The sequence below is a fragment of the Recurvomyces mirabilis genome (genome assembly GCF_035927965.1).
Source record: "Recurvomyces mirabilis strain CCFEE 5264 chromosome Unknown scaffold_19, whole genome shotgun sequence".
Lineage (NCBI taxonomy): Eukaryota > Fungi > Ascomycota > Dothideomycetes > Mycosphaerellales > Teratosphaeriaceae > Recurvomyces > Recurvomyces mirabilis.
This window is the reverse complement of record NW_027041953.1, coordinates 344,123-358,867: the sequence shown is the minus strand read 5'-3', so window position 1 is coordinate 358,867 and position 14,745 is coordinate 344,123. Positions and strand designations below refer to the sequence as shown.

The window sequence follows — 14,745 nt, the reverse complement described above, 5'->3', positions numbered from 1 at the left end:
TGCATACGGTTGGCATCGAACAATAAAGAAACAAGGAGGCGTTCGTCCGAGACAGCCCGCATCCGCTATCCTTGGAGGTCAACTCCGACAAGCCATAAATTCGGGCATCCAATAACCTGACGGCGTGAGGTGAGCAGAGCAAATTCCCGGTACCGCAGATCACAGTGAAAAGCTCATTTGATGTCACATTCGCTGGACCTTGGGAATCGGTACGGTACGGTACGGCCACAATTGCACGTGCTGGATCGATGAACCTAGATCCAGGAAGAGCTCATGAGCGCCAATTGTGCTTCGTGTTGTGATAAAAATTTGATTGCGTCTCTCGAATTGCACACGGCCTTCATCCAAGTCCAACAAGCAGTCTGAAGAGGCCTCGAGACGCAGGATGCCGTCGCAGCAACCGAAACAAAGCATCCAAATTGTGGTGAGCTTCCTCCTCAACGGCTGCGTATGCTGACTAGGCAAGTGGAATGTCGATCAAGCGTCGCCCGCTGTAGCGCGCACATGGCATGGTAACGCAATTCGGATCAGCTCCTCGGCTAAGACTTCCAGGCACAGGCTTTTCCAACCAGATCGTTGGTGAGATTGTCGCCATCCGGTGCTCACGGTTCTCCCTTTCAATGTGCATAATGATGGCTGTGTCAGGCTCTTCGTAACAGTGCGATGCTCTACATCGTACACAACATCGTCGACATATACGAGTGACTGGATCTCGCACCAAAGCTTGCCGACATCGCCGAACGCCTCCACCAAGAATCCGCTCAGAATCTGCGATGCTACAGGTTGAGCTCTATCGGGCCGGAAAGCCAATGCGCGATCCCTGCGTAGCGTGCCATGAGGTTGAAGTCTAACGATCAGCAATGCAGCATGCAGCCCTCGAAAGCATGAAGGACAGAAGAAGTGTCCTGTTGTGACGATGGGAGAGGTGGACAAGCCGAGCACAACAGTACGAGTTTGACCATACCGTGGATGACATCTCGATCTTGTTTGCCGGCCACATCATGAGGGCTGCGCCACCAAAAGTTACACTTCATAAGAAACGGGCTCTTCAATTGGCACAGTGTGTCAACTTCTACCAACAGCGGGCCAGCGCTCCTGAGACCATCGCTTATCACACGTGGTTCGAACATCTGCGAACTTGTAATCCGGGCTTGCTCTTATCAGCAAGAGCATCGAAGACATGCAGTCCTTCGGTTCTCGAACTGCCAGGCTCGTGAGATGAAACAACGCCTCTGATGCTCTGCGTGGGGTCATTGGCGTTCCTGTGGCTTCGATTGCATCAACGGCTCACTTCTCGCAAGCCAACGATAGCGATGTAACTTTGCTTGCCTTCCTCGATGCCGTACCATACAGCACGATCTTGCCTGTGGGTTAGACCGTCGGCTTTCACTCAAATGTGTGCTGAAGCAGCGCCATCTGCAGTAGTGTGCATACCTTACAGTGCATGCATTGCCAGGCACGGAGGATTTGATTGACTAATGGGAACCAATGAGAGCCTGTACCGGCAGACATCTCATTAATCTATATCCTGGTCGTCGGAATGTTGCACGTTTGGCCGTTCCTGTTTACGTAGACAAGATCGGCCCTGATGAACCATGGATGTGTCATCCCGCATGTCAGTACTGTAGCAAATTGGTTGGTACAGCAGCAGCAATGCCATGTGGCCATCAGAAGTCGATCGTGCGATGCATGTGTGGATAAATGGATATAAAGGTAGTGAGCAGAGTACCTCGTACCTACTCTAATGGATATGATCTCGGTGAGATCAGGCATGATCAAGCTGCTCCTCGTTGCTTTGGGAAGAGATCGCGCATCCGCCCGGAGGGAGTATCATGCTTCTGTTGGCATCTCTGCGATTGACACGTTATGCAAGGCAGTACGTTCAGGACTCGGTATCCTTGCGTTTCGAACCTGCCGAGACGCAGGTACAATGTTCCTCCCAAGGCAGAGTTGGACTACCCAAAGGCAGAGCACCATCTCGACCAGCTGACCGTATACGCCACTACAGCATCATGATTGACCTGCATGATTGCGACGGTAGTGTGGTCTTGCTGCCCAACTGATCGTCGATAGACTTCAGATAACGAGGGCGAGGCATGGATCTCGACCAGCTCACATGCAATACTGAGAAATTTGTCACCCCCTCCAGACATACACAGGCATTTCAAGGCAATAGAGACGTTTCAGCTAAAGTGGGCGCAGTATCTACGATTTGTCGTCGAGGCTACGAACGGCCTATTGCACGCTTTCTACAACCGCTCAAGGCTTCGCGCTACAATACGAGAAAGAACGCACGAAAGCAAGTCAGCTACTGTACTACCAGTTCCGTAGTGCCTACTGCAGTGCTGGTGGTGGAGCATATAATTAGGTGCATAAGCCCCTGGATTGACTCGTTTCTATCCTTCTAGCGTACTGCACGCGGCAGCACGCAAACGCTATTATTGAATCTACAGCGCACCCATCTCTTAGCGTGTCGAAGCATAATTCTCGCTCGCGTGGCCTCCACCAAAGTTTCTTGTGTCAGGGTCGACGACACGGTTCAGCACTGGGCTGACAGAGGCGAGTCAGGGCAGGCACACCAGCATGAATAATGATGCCCAAGAGTACCGACATGAAGGCGTGGACGCCCGCGGCCGCCGTCACTGCCCATAATGACCACGAGGCTGTCGGTCCTTCTGACAGGATTGTTGTTAGTTCGCCGAAAAGCCGCACGTGGCATGGAACTCTGGAGCACTACTAGGGCACACCTATATTCTTGCCGATAGACCGTCATACATATAGCAGACGAATTCAGTATACGCGGCGTTTGGTCGGGGCGGAAGATATCTGGACTTGAGATTCTGAACCTTATATGATGTCTTTTGCGCAGGTGAACAGACGTTGTTCCGGGTGGACAGCGTGTGCAATAGGCTAGGTACGAGATGCGGATCACCTCGCGGTGAGATGCGTCTTGTGCCACCGAATCACTACAACGTTGGGCACGGATGGCTGACAGCAACAGTGCTGGATCCGCAGAGTCATGCTCATGCTCCTCAATCCGCACCAAGCACATACTCAGGCAGTCAGCCGTACTAGGTGACACGCCCTCCGCCCACCCCGACCACGCCCACTACGGTGTACGTTCAACCGGAAGACATATCGCAAGCCAGAGCTGCCGAGTGCCCATCTTCTGACGTTTCGATATCGCAGTGGGGGTGCAGAAACCACCATGTCCTCGGCTGACCTCTGCCAGCCGCTCTTCCCTAGCGTGGTTGGTCGAGCATCAACTTTTGTTGATCTTCGAGGTTGGATGACAATCAGCTGTCACGGCTGCTGATAACCGCCTTAGCGTGTGGTCGTTGTAGCCAATCGCCCGATCGCTACTGTACTGTTGAACTACTGCTGCCGATCTTAGGTCTCCTTCGCTCGCTGCTGGTTATAGGCCTTATTTGCCCAGAACCAGATCCCTGATATAAACAAAGTTGTCTCAAAAGGAAGCTACACTTTCCTTGTCGATTTAGCCGACACTACTTTTGAGGTCCAGTGGCTGGCTGATGGTAAGACACTAGGTAAATCTCAAAGTTGTAGCATATATTTCGGAAGATGTCTGGTCATGTCTCATGTACGAAGCCTGCGATGCACGAAGCCTGCGATGCACGAAACCTCCTGCTAAATAATACAGCCTTACATCTTACACTCGTCGCACTTAATGACGAGAAGCACGTGAAGTCTACGTACGACCATCGCGTGTCTGAGCAGCAAATCCTTCCAAAGTTGATCACAGTACAATGCAGATGACAAACTTGTCCTGTTCACGTCATAAAAACCACCTGCCTCCCACACTCGTCTTCACCGTCCACTGCACGCGACCCCGGTGGAAGCAAACGTGCGTCTGGCGTAGGGCCACTGCGCGACCGTATAATTCGCTCTGCGCACCACACAGTACACCATGCTTCCGCATTCGAGCCAGTACTGGTACTTGGTCCGAACAGAACTACGGCGATGTAGGCCAGAGATCACTTCCGAAAAGGCGTCTTTGGTGGCGTAGGCGGAAGTTCAGCTCGAGGTGAGTCAGGAGCTACCCATTGCTTCCGGACAAGAGGCTGCGTGATGAAGCCAACCTGTATTTGCTTTGGCGTACAATACGGACATGGTCCTCGTAGCGTCACCCGCGTGGTCTGGTAGTCTTCGCAGAAGATGACTCTCGAGGCGTCGTCGGTCAGATTCTTTGGACAGAGATGCGTGTGGAGTGGTATGTGAGTCTTGCAGGCGCCGTAGTGGGTATATTTGTGATAGCACATTGCTTGTGGTCGTATGAGGCAGGCGGGGTGAGGGTCTTGGTGCTGAGTCGACTGTGGCGTCGTGATGTTGTTGCGTGTCCGCTACGATCGAAGGTCGTATTTTCCTGTCTGGTGCTGCATATCGCACTTTATCTCCTGCCTTGCGCAGTAGTATATTGCTTCTACGTGATGAGCTTGATGCCGCGCTTTCGGTGTTTGCAGCTTTGCTGCATCCTGCAGATACAAACAACACCATGTGTTGCTTGTCGATCCCATCGCAAACAGACATTGTTTCTATTCTGGATTAGGTGCACGCTCTTTTCGCGATGCTGGCAAGACTTGTACAGTACAAGAAGTCTTTGGTACTGTTTGTGCCACGCCGTGCGCAGTATGGTATCAATAACATACGCTTGCTTGTCAGCACACCACTCTACCTCGGCAGGACATTCACCATCGCCATGGAGGAGCATAGAGCAAGTGTTCAGCAATCTAGATCACGCTATGGTCTCATCCTGCAACCATAGCAAATGCCCACTGGCATCCAGCAGGAACCAATGGCACGACTGGATGAGCAAGCGCACCCGATCTGATCCTCGCCAGCCATACAGCATCTGCGTTCTCCTTCTCTAGTGCCTGTCGGATATCTTCTTGTTCCAGCACAGGCGCAAGCATGTCCAGAGCTTCATCGAAATTGTCTGGCGAAGGTGCGACATAGCGCACAGAAGCGGTGATCGTACTGACGAGTGCTGTCCACAATAGACGCAGGTTTGTGTTCGTGTAATCTACTGGTGAGGACTCCAGCCTTGCTACAGCATTGTGCAGACCGTTGTTGTGCGAAACCAATGCAACCGCACCTGGCTTATGAGTCTCTTGCTCCTTATACCCAGCTTTGCCAGCACCGTAACCTGTGAACAAAATCTCCTTCACTAACCTCGCATGCATTTCGAGCAAGAGAGGCCACAAACGCACAATCCGACTTCGCATGAAGTTCCCGGCGTGCTCGCATAATACAGCAACTGTGTCGAGTGCCGCGGCCTGTACGTGCATTTCTTCATCTTCCAGTCTACTAACGATCTCCGGCCAGAGAGTATTGATGAGTGGCAGAAACGAGTTCTCGTGCCGAGCTATCGCGGGAACAGTCGTGCGAGTCAGTGAAAGCAGATTTGTGCGTAGTGATGGAGAGGCCGAGGGCAGGAAGTGCTGCGTGAGCTCAGTGATCTTGAACAAGATTTGATAGGTCTTCGGAGCCGGCGGTGGGACGTCGGCGTCGTCAATCTGCTGGTCCTGGGCGTCTTCTTCATCTTGCTCCCCATCTCTGGTCCCATCATCCGACTGCTCAGGGTCTTTCCATGGTCGTTTTGGATGACCTTCACCCACACTTGAGCCATATGCATTCGTCTTCATCTCCTCCATTGCTTTCTCCTTCAGTAGCTCAGCCACATTAGCAATGCTGATCGGTCTCAAGGCATCCTCTTCAGCGAACCCAGCGGCGGCAAGAGCTTTCTTTGCACCCTCAACAAGCGCCGGCGCCTTAGCACCTTCCTCAGCAACCACGGCCAAAACTCTGAACAGCAGCTCAACCAGCAGACCATACCCATGATAACTCTCAAGTACAGCAAATATGCTGTCAATCGTGTCCTCTAGAAACGGCAACAGACTCGGCCCGGCCAGACTGACCATCATAAGCAGCACCTGTGGCGCTTGAGGCGAGATGTCGAAGGCGTTGAGCTTCAGTGCCACGCTGTTGGTCAGGTAGTCGACGTTCTCTACGATGAGTTCACGGACGGACGAGTACTCGCAAGCTTGGGCGATGATGGTGAGAGTGGTGGTGCTGTCGCGCTGGAGTACATCTTCCGGTGTTGCCAGGCTATGTAGGACTGGATATAGAGCGTCGATGAGCTCGTAGCGGAAATCCTTGCCGGCATGTTGTGCCCGAAGCGCTACAGTCCGCAGTGCTAGTGAGCACATCCGAGCATCGGGTGAAGCGTCGTCGTTAGAGGTACTATTGAGTACGCTCAATGCAAAGGCGTAGATCTCTTCGAGGGCTTCAGTCGGAGGCGAAGCATCGTGATCGCCAAGATCAAGAAAGTCGGTCACGACGTCGCTGACTTGTGTCGCTGACTGTTTGACTATTAACAACAACCAGAAGTCCGCTAGCTGGGTATCGCCTTCAGACAGACGCAGAGAACGTGAAGTGTCTGCGACAAGTGCTGACGAGGCTGCAGACTTGCTGACGATACGGACGAAGCTCTCTATGCGGTCTAGTACTCCTGCTTGTCCCTTATAAGTGACCATTGACTGACCATATTCGGTGCTCCATCGGTTGCCATCAAGATTTGTCAAATCCATCGATTGCACACTAGACGAGTGGGTTGAGATGACGTCTGAGCTCTTGCGAGAGGCCTGCAGGGTGATAACGACACTATCTCGCAGAGCACTTGCAAGGACTTTATCCAGAATTGAGTTGTCTGCTCCAATATCGTTGAGCAATTCATACGCAGCCTGAACCTGCTCGATCCTTCGCATCTTGAGCTGCTCATCGGATGACTGCATTGCAGTAGGCAATGATCGTAGCTTGTCGTAGACAACAGTCTGTAGTTGCTCACACAGTGTCGAGTCGGCACCGACGAGACGCTCGAGTTCCATGCGCACTGAGCTCTGGTCCTCAGGCAGTGATAGTGATAGCAGTGCCTCTATGGCAGGAGCAGAACAATCTGCAAGGGATTTGCGGCAATATTCAAGTAGTGTCAGACAGAGCTTCGCAAGCGCCCCCGTTACATCGTCTCTGGGGTGGCTCTGTAAACACATAATGGATCTTAACGCGGGCTCGAGCTTCTTCGCGGCTGTCTCCTCCCATCCCTTGGAAGCGACGAACTCAGTGGTTTTGCTAGACTCTAGACGTTTGCCGGAAGTAGACTCATCGGATAAGGTCTTTCGGACGAGGTTAGTGAAGATGTTCATACATCCTATGAGCACTTGATGGTTTCGCCGTTGCTTGGTAGTTGGCGTCAAGACTTTTGTCAGATTGCCTACTAAGCCCGGCAAGAAAGACGTGCATGCCTCTTTCGTCATGACACCATCTGTCAAAGCCTCCAGAGCTTCTGTCGCTGCAAGCTGCGGCTCTAATGAAGGGGCGTCACTGATACCTTTGAGGACGACAGTGATAGTTTGACCAAGCTGTGGGAAGTTGGCTTCTGATACGAAAGATGCCTGACATGACGGACTCCTGCCTGCAGCATCAAACACATGATGTAGACAATGAAGAGAAGCAGCTTGAAGCTCGTCCGTACTCTCGTCGAATGCAAAGCCCTTGGGCTTGCGCTCAGCCATGAGAGTACAGAGGATGACAATCTGTGCAGCGAGCTGCGGCTCTATGTTCTGCCGCCATCCGTGGGCCACAAGCGCGGCGAGGCATTGCAAGCTGAGCTCCAGACATCGAATTGTCAGCCGGTTGCTTAGTTTCAGGACTTGAGATAGAGGGAAGAAGATGTAGTCGGCAAGCTTGGCATCCAACAGGCCAGGGACTGAAAGCTTGAAAACGGTGCCTTTCAATCGTTCTAAAAGCTCGATGATGGTCGAGAAGCTTCGTGCTTGTCCGTTGGCAGTGAGCGCAGCTTGGCTGAGGGCGACGCATTGAGGCTTGAGGGCCTGGAACGCTTGATTCCTGCTTTCCATGTTGGGACCGAGGAGAGGCATGGCTGGTCAATGGCCGATCATCGTATTCCGCCACCTTCAAAGATCAGAGAATGCAAAGTGTCGGTAATCGTGAATGCTAAGGTCTTCGGAAGGTGTATGACCATGAGCACAGTAGTTTATCCAGCCATCGCCTAGTACACGAATAATCGTACGTCTGGAAGTCGCAGGGTACTCGTCACAGGTGCTCCAGGCGACATAGCACTCCAAGAAGTGGCCGGAGGTATAGTCGATGCTGCTATGCAACTTCGTGTGGTGAGGGGCCTCAGGCATCATGATTAGTCATGCACAATCACATGTCACGTCGTCATGTCTTCGCAGTCATCTACTACATACAGCCTTGTTGCTACTGCCTAGTGCGCGACGACAACTTTGGGGGGACGATTAGCCTGGCAGTACAACATGGCTGGCGCGACCGGTCGGAAAGGTATAGGACTTGACTCTATTCCTGTTGAAAGGAATCCCAATCTAACACTCCACAGCTCCCAAACAGGCCAAGACCGACAATATGGCCTCGAATCGGGCTCTAGGCCTAGACAATCTATTCGACGACCTTGAGGATATTACGCCGGTCTTGCGCGATGACGTGCGCAAAGGCCTCCCAGTGATCGAGAAACCTGGTCATTGGGACTCCAAGATCACGGTACCGAAACCGGACGATAAGGAGAATGAGACAAGCTCGCCATCGATGCCCACAAAACTACCTGGCAGCATAGCACGTGCCTTCCCGAACGGCAAACTGCTTGGCGACCGCCCAGAAGTGCTCAAATGCACGCATTGCAAACGACCCGTCCTCAAACATGCCATGCCAGCGCATATCGAGCGCTGTCTCAACAAGAAACAGGAGAAACAGCGTAAGAAGAAGGAGGCAAAAGACGCCCGCGATGCCGCAGCGCGCAAGGAGAAGAGCCAAGGCGACAGCGACGGAGAAGACGATGAAGAAGGTGGGAAGAAGACCGCGAGCAAAGGCGGCATGACCTCCAGCAAGAAGCGAAAAGCGATAGACGAGGGTGACGACGGCGGTCCCAACAAGAAGAAAAAGAAGAAAGATCTGGAGAAGACCAAAACAGCACGACCCAAGGCACCAGTGGACGTGGAAAAACAATGCGGAGTTGAATTGCCTCAAGGAGGACAATGCGCGCGTTCCCTTACGTGTAAATCACACAGCATGGGAGCCAAGCGCTCAGTACCCGGCCGCAGCGCCCCCTACGATAAGCTGTTGATGGAATATCAGCGCCGCAACGCCGCCAAGGAAGCCAAAGCCAAGATCGATGCCTCAGCGCCGAATCCAGACGATGACGAGTCGCAGAACGGGCCCGTAGACATAGAAGAAGAGACGAATGCAGTCATGGCTGGTATAGCACGAGGATGGGGCGGGGCACCATTGCATGAGGCGCCACGAGTCTCCCTCAAACATCGATATGAGCACAACAGGATACGTAACGCGCTCGATAGTGCTCTGGGCGATCGGAGGATGGGCATATTCGGCGGCGGTGTTGTGAACAGCAATACTGGGATCAATTTTTTCACCGGTCTACCTCGGCAGCCGCCAGAGGGTGACAGGAGAGGAAGTGTTATCCCTCGTGTGGCTCCGCAGGCGTCTCGGAAGCCTAGTGTGGCTATGGCTACATGAGAACCGGCTTGGCTTGATATTGTTGACGAACCCTCATGGAGCCGCTCATGTGAGATGCGCCTACATCTTGCGTTGGCGGAGACTACTGGGAAGTAGAGTGGTGGCGTTCTGGGATGTTGTTGCTATCAAGATACCCCTGGGATTGTATGGCGTTTTGTTTCTCCTAACGGTAGCCAAGCCTAATGAATCAGGCTACTGTTGACTTCTTCCCAGTTTCATGACCTGCCGAGAAATACTTGCGTGGTGATGTCGTGCTAGCATGCTCGCAACACCAGCGCCGCCTCAAGGCCTTGCAGACATCCAGAAATCCGATCAACACTTTCACCTTCGAGTCTCAAGTATTGTTGCTAACAAAAACATTGGAGGTCTGCTCGACCTATCAGGGTTGGCTGAACGATCTGGAGATAGACCACGCGAGCGCATCAGCCGTGGAACAAGCAAGATTCTGAGTAATGGTCAGCAGCGCATGAAAATCGATATTTGCTTGGCACTACGATGCGCACTATCGATACAATACTGGAGCTCATGACAACCGACAAAAGATCACAACACACGCCTCACATCACTCATCGCGGGAACAAACCTCCGCTGCTTCGATGAAGATACAACAGATGTGGTCTCAAACTCCACTTCCCACGGCACGTGATCACTGGAAAGGCCCAAATGCCACAAATGTGAGTCGACTGCACTCCAGCGCGAAAATCCGAAGGAAAATTGGCGGATTACGACTGCCAGGATCGTCGACTGAGCAGAGTCGATCACGCCTACTTTGCCTTCCACGAGAGCTCAGGGATATGATCTGGCATGAATGTGCCACGGATGGACCTATGACGAGGACCATAGAGAATTGCCGCCCGCAGGTACCAGCCCTTCTGCACACGTGCCGTGAGATCAGATCAGATGCCATGGTCGTGTGGCTTGCAGACGCACGATTCGACGTTGATGTGATCGACTTTGACGGGGCATGGATGGTCGACTTTGATCGAGATTTGCAGCTTATGGCGAAGTCGGCGCTGGACAGGTCCACGTTTGAGCGTGCAATGTCTCGTGTTATATACCGCGTCGACTACGATGGTGTTCCGAATTGGGCAAACTTGGTTCGCACTTGCAGGGCATGGTGTGGGAGGCTCGCCACGCCGCCTCCACGGGTATACTAGAGGACGCAATTTCGGCTCCGACTTACAAGGTGCTGGATGCCGCAGAAGCTCTCGTACTTTCGATGAAGAACCGTCCATGGAAAGAGGTAGAGAAGCTGCTAGAGGTGTGTATTCATAGGCCTGTTGCGGCTCTTAGTCCTGCTTGGGCTTGAATGAGGAAGATGCGTGAATAAGCAATTTAGAGTACTACTATTGGATCTTGCAACGGAGAGCAAAGTAAGCTATGTGCTGTCCTTTCACACAGCACTTCAACGTACAGCTGATCGGAGTCTCCAGTGAGTGATTCCACTGACGTCGCTTTGGCTTCACATAAAGGCGTGATTGGCCAGCTTGCCTTGTTGTTGCTAGTGAAAACTCTAGTGGCTACTCAAAGGGAAGGCACACACAAGCTCCGCTCTCCTTTTCAATGACTTCGGCTCCGTTCCGACGTTCTTTCCAAACAGGAACAGGCTCACACCCTCCACGAAATGATTGATGTCATGAACCGACCGAACAACTCTGAGCCTGGAAGGCAGAAGGCAGGCCTCTTGACCATTCCCGCCGAGCTCAGAGACATTATCTACGCCTACACGCTAGCCGCAGGAACCGACGTGCACATCCATATCGGGAGACAACAGCCTGCATTCTTGCGAACATCTCGTCAAGTTCGTGCAGAGACTATCGAGCTCTACTACTCGGACAACACCTTCTGCTTCACCGTCCACGCCTATCGCGGACCAGAGATACGACCATTCACCAAGCTACTGCAGAGATACAGCAAATATGGCCGAGACAATCTCTCCGTCGAGCTGTGCAGCGACCTGAAGTGCGCCGATTGTCATGGCTGGCTACTGCTATGGAACCTCATGGTGTGGCTACAAGCATACTACGCGGACAAGCTGCTCGTGCCAGGCCTTCGGCAGGATGCAGTAGAGGAGCACACTCGTGGCAGGACCCTCGCAAGGCGCACTTTCTCCGTGGTCGACAACATGCGCCACTTGCCCTGGGACGAAGTCGTAGGCGTACTCGATGCCTTCATAGATGCCATTGAGCACTTTGAGGAGGAGGATTGTGAAGCTGGAGAGGGGTATCATGAGCACTTGAGCGATGATGAAGATGATAGCAGTGAGGAAGATGGGAGCGCCGATGAGGATGAGAGTGCTGATAGCAGCGAGCGAGATGATAGCAGCGGGGAAGACGACAGCAGTGATTAGGATGGCGATACCGTCGGAGAGGAGGATACAGACGAGATCGACAATGACAGCGAGAGCGAGGACCATGTCGATGGGAGAAGCGGATGGCGAGGGGCTGCGTCGATTGAGCTGGCTGGTGGTCCCCGGTCGGGATCGAGAACGCTTGAGTATATGGCAGTCGTCTAGGGTGCTGAGAAGTGGGTAATTGCGAGCCGCTACATCTCTACTTGACGAAGGGTATTAGGGTGCCGACCCGCTTCTTGTATGCCCTGTAGTCATCACCGAAGAATTGTATGAGTGTTCGTTCTTCGGCTACAATGAACGTGATTCGTTAGCATCAGCCAAGAAGATCAGGAAGGGAAGATGTAGCTTCAGGATATTGCACTCACCTCTGATACGTCGACTGAAGAACGTCCACAACACATAAGCATACCCCAAGAAGCATACTTTATTTCCCACCAGCACTTGCGTGCCCAGCGTCCACCAGAAGAAGCCAAAGTAGCTAGGGTGGCGGCTGAACCTGTACATGCCATGTGTCACAAGTACATGTCCTTCCTCTCGTTTCTGTACTGGCGTATGATTGAAGTTGGTGCCCGCTTGAGCCATCGCCACACTCCTCACAATCTGCCCAACGACGATCATGCCCATGGCAAGCACGATCGTGTACGGTGTCCAGACAAAGAGCTGGCCATACCATGATGGGAGAAAGTAGCGAGACGCGATAATCTCCAGTGCGGCGCATGTGTGGGCGACATTGTACGCCACGCCATTGTTGAGAAGGAAACTGTTGGCTCGAGTGGCGGGGATGTTGTAGCGAGCTGTAATGTAGAACTCGAGGAAGTGGAAGAATGCCAGACAACTGAAGAAGGCGGGTAGTCTCCAGATCGTATCGTGCTTCTCCAGTGCGAGTTTGTGGATAAGCAGAAGACTGGCCGCCAGCATGAATCCGCAGCCGAATGCTTGAGAGCTGATTGCCGTCAAGCTGCGGCTTCCTTTTGGTAGGAGAGTGACATCGAACGGGACTGGCGCCATCATGGATGAGTAGCGTCGCTTGAGGAGGTCCCAGTCGAAGGTTGGACCCTCGTAATCGTCTTCATCTTTATGTTTGATAGGCGTTGTCGAAGCTTCTTGCGCTTGGGTAGCGGGCGTGCCTTCCGTACTTGCCGATGCAGTAGCGTGGCCGCTTGCCGCGATTGTTGATGAGGTTGACAGACGAGCCATTCTGATGCTGTTTACTCGCCGAATTGAACAAGCACGATATCACTGCTTATGGAAGTACGAAAGATTCATGTCTGGCCGATTGCGTATTCTTGTTTCCCGTCCGAGTCTCACGTGCTTAGTATTGTACTGTCCAAATTAATAATACAGCAACTGCGAGGAATGCTGCGGATGCGGGAGAAGCCGCTTTCATGGGTGCGTCACTCGAGATCCGAATCGATAATTATAGTTCGTTGCGATTCCTTGCTGGTGTCTAACACGTTGTGCGCCCAAAACCTCAAGCCTTCAGGTGTAGCACAAGCTTCGTGATGCCATCCTTGGAGGATAGCAGAAGGCAGGTTGAGAAGAACTTGGCCAGTCTATCACAAGGGCCGGATCACAACGATATACTGGCTCGGCTGCAGGACGAGATAGACAAGCACAACGCGGTAAAAGACGGGCTGCGCGATACCATCGATCGAGAAGGCCATGATGGAGAGGGGATGTGCTCGAAGCATAGTACACGTTCCGCCAAGTTCAGGTTCAAGGATGGAAAAGAAGTGGACAGAAAGCGTGGTCATCGTTCACACCGGCGTGATGAGGAGCGCAAACATAAGCGTCGTAGGGAAGAGTACCCAACCCCACCATCAGCGGACACTGAAGCAGCCCACCCCTTCCCACGTGAACCCACTACTCTAGATGAGCCCGGAGCACCGAATGACGATGCAGCATTTCGTCACTCTCTGTTCGATGCTTTGGCAGACGACGAAGGTGCAGCGTACTGGGAGGGTGTATACGAGCAGCCCATCCACATATATGATAGGCCTACTGTGTCCACCCCACAAGGTGAGCTGGAGCAGATGTCAGATGCGGAATACGCTGCACATGTGAAAACGAGAATGTGGGAGCGCAAGCATCCCGAGGTTGTGATCGAGAGGGAGCGAAGTGAGCGGAAGCGAAAAGAGGCCGAGGAAGAACGGGCACGAGAGCGAGAGGCATTTATCAGGAGGAAGGAGCAGGCTGCCTGGGAGAGAGCGGAGGGGAGGAATGCTAGGAAGTTTGCGGACGATAAGGGTGATTACGAGAAAACACACTGGAGACGGGCTGAGTACGAATTCGCCGGTGAAGCCAACACCTACGCGGATGCGGACCACGACCAACAGGCTCGCAAAGAGGAATATATTGCGGCATGGGCGCGGTACCTCACAGCGTGGGATAGACTCAAACTCGAGCTGCTCGACGAGCGGACCAATCCACCTACGACTACGCTGACAGCTTCGAAGCGCATACCGTGGCCTGTTCTGAAGTCGAAGCCTGTCATACGAGGCAATATTGAGGACTTCTTGCGGCACGGTACTCGTTCTGGCGAGGGGAATGCACTCAGCCTCTTGAAGGCCGAGAGAGTTCGCTGGCATCCGGACAAGGTGCAGCAGCGCTTTGCTGGCATCGTGGAGGAGGGCACGATGAAGCTCGTGACAGGCGTGTTCCAAGTTGTGGATGCACTTTTTGAGGAGGAGAGGAAGAAAGCCCGATGCAAATAATGTGCAATCGTATCACTAAGAGTGAGATTATCATCTGAGTGCACTGTTTGACTGCCTCGTGCATGACTGATGCCAAAGCAATCTCTATTCCGC

The 14,745-nt window shown here is 52.9% G+C and overlaps 5 protein-coding genes across 5 annotated transcripts; 3 read left to right on the top strand and 2 right to left on the bottom strand.

Annotated features, from left to right (window-relative positions):
- Positions 1-4,766: 4,766 nt before the first annotated feature.
- LTS14_007175 (uncharacterized protein) lies at positions 4,767-7,955 on the bottom strand (the record flags this gene model as incomplete). The annotated part of the gene is made up of 1 exon (XM_064839867.1): positions 4,767-7,955. One exon carries the CDS (start codon positions 7,953-7,955, stop codon positions 4,767-4,769), a length of 3,189 nt encoding a protein of 1,062 aa, XP_064692626.1.
- A 399-nt stretch (positions 7,956-8,354) lies between these two features.
- On the top strand, positions 8,355-9,585 carry sgf73 (SAGA complex subunit Sgf73; the record flags this gene model as incomplete). Its single annotated transcript, XM_064839866.1, has 2 exons — positions 8,355-8,379; positions 8,435-9,585. The coding sequence occupies 2 exons, from the start codon at positions 8,355-8,357 to the stop codon at positions 9,583-9,585; spliced, it is 1,176 nt and encodes a 391-aa protein (XP_064692625.1).
- Positions 9,586-11,221: 1,636 nt separating this feature from the next.
- On the top strand, positions 11,222-11,935 carry LTS14_007173 (uncharacterized protein; the record flags this gene model as incomplete). Its single annotated transcript, XM_064839865.1, has 1 exon — positions 11,222-11,935. One exon carries the CDS (start codon positions 11,222-11,224, stop codon positions 11,933-11,935), a length of 714 nt encoding a protein of 237 aa, XP_064692624.1.
- A 202-nt stretch (positions 11,936-12,137) lies between these two features.
- STE14 (farnesyl cysteine-carboxyl methyltransferase) lies at positions 12,138-13,135 on the bottom strand (the record flags this gene model as incomplete). The annotated part of the gene is made up of 2 exons (XM_064839864.1): positions 12,138-12,226; positions 12,304-13,135. The coding sequence occupies 2 exons, from the start codon at positions 13,133-13,135 to the stop codon at positions 12,138-12,140; spliced, it is 921 nt and encodes a 306-aa protein (XP_064692623.1).
- Positions 13,136-13,440: 305 nt separating this feature from the next.
- On the top strand, positions 13,441-14,652 carry LTS14_007171 (uncharacterized protein; the record flags this gene model as incomplete). The annotated part of the gene is made up of 1 exon (XM_064839863.1): positions 13,441-14,652. One exon carries the CDS (start codon positions 13,441-13,443, stop codon positions 14,650-14,652), a length of 1,212 nt encoding a protein of 403 aa, XP_064692622.1.
- Positions 14,653-14,745: the final 93 nt, after the last annotated feature.